A 5230-nucleotide genomic window follows, 5' to 3' on the forward strand; every position below is an offset into this window, starting at 1 on the left:
ATAAGCCCCCGGCTCTCGCATAAACTGCGTTGCGACGTCATTTTATGTCTGTTGAAGGCGAACGACACGGCGATCTAATCCTCTCGACGAGCTCTACACGATGTGCTAATCAAAGTTTAAAAGTTGTGTTTATGACTACGTCAATTTTAGCAACGACGGGTGCTTGGTGAAGAACGAGAGGATTGATTTCTGGTGGGTCGCGGCGTTTATGTGCGCGGTGAGACGGAGTTGCCAAAAATAAATTAATCAATTACCATTTTGACTTCCGTTTATTCGGGACCCCGTGATCCCGCCATAAGATTCATTTACAAACTAGTGCATCACCAATCTCCCCGAAGCAATAAATCTGGTTTTTCTGTAACTTAATTTTGACTATGAATGTTTTTTTAAATGAATTTATCCGATCCAAACTTTTGTTATAGGACATGTATTTTCCATAATGTTGATGTATGTGTGTGCGTGTTCACCGTGATTCATGTTTGTTGTAATACGGTTGATTTTGGTCTGATTTCCATGAATAATAATATCAACATGTAACGCACATCATACCCTATCTTATTCTCGTCGAGGGAAAATGACTCCAACGAAGTGGCTTATCATCATCATCATCACGTGCCAATTGATAGCAGCCAATCGCTCTATAAACGCTTGACGTTCATTCTAAACGTGAAGGGAAAAACCGGAGAGAAACATCCACGCGACCACGGGGAGAGAGCGAGAGACACGCAAACTCCAAATCTACAGCAGGCGTCGGTGTCGGGATGGAATCCTGACTCAGTGGACCCTACCTATAAAAAAAAATGAAACCCCACCTGGTAGTAGATCAATATCCGGCAAGCTGGTGGTAGCAGCAGTAGAGTGCATGTGTCATGCCGCCGCCACGAAGCCGTTAAGCAGGCGCCCCACCTACGACCTCGCCACCACCAAGCGACGGAGCCGATCCCGCGTCCCCCTCACCTCACCTCACATGAACACACCCGCACGCATTCCCCCCCCCCCCCCCCATAGAGCTGGAAGGGAAGGTCACCTGATCGACCGGTTTTTATCCGAGAAACCCTTATCGGGATTAACTCTCACGGTTTCCGGCGATCAGGGAATTGGATGACCTCCCCCGTGCTACGTGGCACCGCGGCGCTGCGACCGGCCTTAATATGGTGTGGTCGCGGCGTGGGGCATTCGGCCACCGCGGTTGAGGCGCATTTCCCCCCACACACGCAAGTATCGACGGGGCAGGCAGAGGGAATAAGCATTGTGATGGAGGAGCATCATTAGAAAACACGCAGCGCATCTGAACTGCAATAATAGCGAAGGCGCACGGTGCGTGAGAAAGGGATTGATTGGAATTTGTGCCGTGCAGGTCGCTTATTGATTAGCGGAACAAAGGCACCGCGGAGCCGCCTGGCCCGGGCGAGGGGGGCGCGTGCCATTGTTTGGAGTTTACGGACAGAGGATTAATTAGCATAGCGAAGGCGCACGGTGCGTGGGAAGGGGGTAGGGGCCCGAGTCCGGGAATGAGGATAAATGGAGAGCGCAAAGGGGAAATCGCTCTCTTACTCCAGCGCCAGGCGACCAGACGCAGCTCCAGCCAGCGACCCGGACGTCCGTGCGACGCACCGAGGTACGCTGTTAGCACAAGGATCAGCGGACCGCCGTGGAGACTTAACAGTGAGTAAGAAGGTGAATTAGAATCATAGCAGATAAATCGGGAATAGGTATAGAGGTATCAGCGTAGGCCAGCCTCGTCGACTCACTGATTTAACACCAGTCCCAGGTAGCAGACAATAAATCATTAATAGCTGATCGTGGCCTCGTGTGATCTCGTGTTATAAGTGTGAACGCGTGTGGTACTGTGTATGCGTAAGCTCGCGGCGTGCGTAATCGGCGTACCCCAGGTGCGCGATCATAACGTGAGCAGCGAGCGCGGCGCAAGAGTGGGTATCGCGTGTGGAGCTGTATGTGTGTGTGCGCGCACGTTCACGACGTGTATAATACAGGTGCGCGATCCTAACGTGAGTGGTCAGGGTTGATTGAGTGCCGCGCAGAGCTGTGTGTGGGTGTGCGCGTACGTAATTAACCATGCCTACTACGCGGACCCGCGGGGGAGGGGAATCCTCGAGCGACGGCTCTCACCCCATGGGTGAAGAACCCAGCAGCGGTTCGCCTAGCAGCGAGGGGGCGAGTAATGAGGTTAACCCGGCCATTAGAGGTACCGAGGGAGGGATCTCGGGGGCCAGCGACCCTCACACATGTCCCGGGTGAAGGCGAGGGAGCCGTAGTGCGGCTCCGGCTGCACCCCGAGCAGGTCGCACATGAGCGCGTACACGTGCACGCTGTCGAACGGCTCTGCCACGTAGCCCCCGCGGAAGCGAGGTCCGAAGGCGCGGAAGATGGTCCACATGTCCGCCTCCGCGTTGTCGTAGCCGTGGTCGCCCTTGCTGAACTGGAATACGATCCTCTGTTGGGAGAGCGGGCGGATTTCGAGCGATCAAAACGATGCACTTTGTAAGTGGCGCCCCCCCCCCCCCCATTGGGGCAAAGAGGAGGCGTTTGGACCCCCCCCCCCCCGCCGCGCCTTATCCGCCCTCTCCAAATATTTAGATGGCCCATTGTATGTCGGAGACCAATTGTGAGAATTTTTCATGAACGTAAAATTGATTATACTTTACGCGTATATAAACTAATATTTCATTCTCGATAAGTTACAATTATATAAATGAAAACGTTATTTTCCACATTTAATTTAGTTTCGCAAAATTAGCCATTTAAAAAAAAAATATTATTCCTTATTAAACTGGAAACAATTTGCCCGCTCCAAAATATTTAGCTGGATGCACCACTGATGCCGAGCGATTGCGGGATAAAATGGTTGTGCAGACCACATGGGTGGATTTCAAACCACTACATTTGACACGTACTGTCCTGCCGTTTCAAAATTGTATCAGAATTATACCACGTCCAATACAGGGAAGATGATTGTGACTGTCTGAGCAACTGATGTGCATTCTTATGGTGTTCTAGAAGGGCTAGAAATCTGGAAATTGGCTTTCATTCATAGGGGACTGCATTGCTTTAAGTATCATTTTAAACACTTTAACAACATGAGATCCCCACCCGTTAGTGAACCAATTTATTTGCGTCCCATTGAGTGTGATGCTGATACCAATAGAAACCAGGCGAATCCTGCTGCAGCTTACGAGAACAGGATATAGGCACACCACTTTTATGCATGAACAGCTGTGCTTATATCAGAAGTAACCCATTTCCTTCCCCCCACCATTGTAATTTAAGCATATCAAGCATACATCAGAACTGCTTGTAAAAGGTGTGCTTATATACTTATATAATATAATATTTGTTTATTTATTACTAGGTTGTTGGGGGGCGCCCCCGAACAACCACAGCCTACGGCGGCCCCCAACAGACTGGTCAAGTAAATCCTTACGATCCACTCGCACAGCATGCGGTGGGCCTTCATCCAGCAGTGGATTTAAGCACCAAAAAAACTGCAGTACTAATGTAATGAGAAACGTGTGTATATGTCCGTACGTAATAGATGTGTGTGTAGTGCACGTGTGTTTTACCGTCAAAAGTATTATTGAAAAGTATTATTGGAAAGTGCTGTAAAAATAACGCGAACGGCTTTGCTGTACTTGAGGACTTTCAATAAGTCGAATAAGAGCGGTTTTACGCGGCTTTGACTTAAAACTTTCACTCTAAAAAACCTTTTTTGACGATGTAACTTTAATGTGAATGAATGAAAATATATTTAAACTTTAGTTGTGCTATTTACATTAACTTCTAAGAGCTATGACGTATTAATCACTGAAAGAACTGTTAGGATTATTTTCAAGGTGTTATCTTAAGGGGTCTTTGGAAATGTTGGGGGGGGGGGGGGTCGCCCTCGCCCTAAGCCCCCACCCCTGGGGGCTCTGGGGTGTCAACCTCCGGTCACGGGGGGGGGGGGGGGGGGGTGGAAGGCTCTTATCTTAAGGGGTCTTATGGAGGGGGGGGGGTCCCCTCCCCCTCAGCCCCCACCCCTGTCGGCCCGTGAGCGTGGTGGCAGATCAGCTGCCCACAGCGCCGTACTACGGTGCAACATCACCTGGGGGGCGTACATGTTTGTGAGGGGCGCCCCTCTAGTTGGCTGCTTGCTCTCGGTCACGTGACGCACTTCAACCAATCCATGCCGCGTTAATTACACAATGACAGAGTCACAGAATGACAGAGTGACAGAATGACAGACCTGGATGTTTCTATATATTTATACGGATAACTATGCTGGCGGTTGCGTAAGATGTCGCGTTTGGTGCGAATACTCAACCTTGACCACGTAGCCAGGGTCTCTGTACATCAAGATGGGCAGGATGCGCTCATTGTTGCGGTAGTGAAAGCGCTCTGGGAACTCTTCCTTCTTATAAACATGCAGGTGCGGGTGGGCACCCTTCAGGTTCTGGTACACCGTCTCCTCCTTCCCTTCCTTGGGCAGAAGCATGCCGGACGGTCCGTAGTCCACCAGGTCAAACTTGAGGTCCATTGTGAAGTTGATGTAATTTGACAGCTTTACATTGAGAGTGTCCTTCAGTCCGCTCCTCTCGATGGCCTCCACCAGGAAGCCGATGGTCTCGTCCACCTCTTTTACAATCGCCGCGCCGCTCTTCCGTCTCTGGTCCATACTTGTGGCCCGTAGAGTCCGGCTCGCCGTAGTACAGACCCACGAAGTCGAGGCCGTCCTTGACGAACCAGTCCATGACGATGTCAATGTTGAGGAGCCACTCGGTCACGTTGCTGTTCGGATGATCGTCCACTTCCGCCACGGCCTTGGACGGAGTCTGCCCGGAGTACGTGGCAGCTCCGCCGGGGAAGTGGAACGAGCCGGTCTTCAGGCCTTGCAGGAAGACAACAGAGAGATCCATTACTAACGCGTGGCCTCTAGTTGTGTGTACCGCGGTGAACCTCTGACGAGATTACCTGGAATGTGCCGAACAGAGTTGAGTTTGGATTGTTGTCCACAATGCATAGGCTATTGTGGGGCTAGAGGGCAGCGTAAAAAAAGAAAATCAATTGCCGCGTTGTACGGCATTGGATTATGTAGCACTGAACCCTATGGCGTGCAAGGCCTGGGAAGGCCCTCACCCAGCACTAGATTGAAAAAAAGGCCGTAATTATAATGTACTAAAGCGGGCCCACGTCGCGACGAGGAATGTGGGCCGATGGTGAAGACTAATGATGG

General features: G+C 50.8%; 1 protein-coding gene across 1 annotated transcript; it reads right to left on the reverse strand.

Moving 5' to 3' along the window:
- Positions 1–1016: 1016 nt before the first annotated feature.
- On the reverse strand, positions 1017–4958 carry LOC144718591 (ectonucleotide pyrophosphatase/phosphodiesterase family member 7-like). Its single transcript, XM_078593964.1, is given in 3 exon segments — positions 1017–2455; positions 4322–4645; positions 4647–4958. Coding segments are annotated over 3 exon segments (846 nt in total). The 5' UTR covers positions 4914–4958; the 3' UTR covers positions 1017–2200.
- Positions 4959–5230: the final 272 nt, after the last annotated feature.

The sequence above is a fragment of the Lampetra planeri genome, chromosome 5, assembly GCF_965212315.1.
Source record: "Lampetra planeri chromosome 5, kcLamPlan1.2.h2, whole genome shotgun sequence".
Lineage (NCBI taxonomy): Eukaryota > Metazoa > Chordata > Hyperoartia > Petromyzontiformes > Petromyzontidae > Lampetra > Lampetra planeri.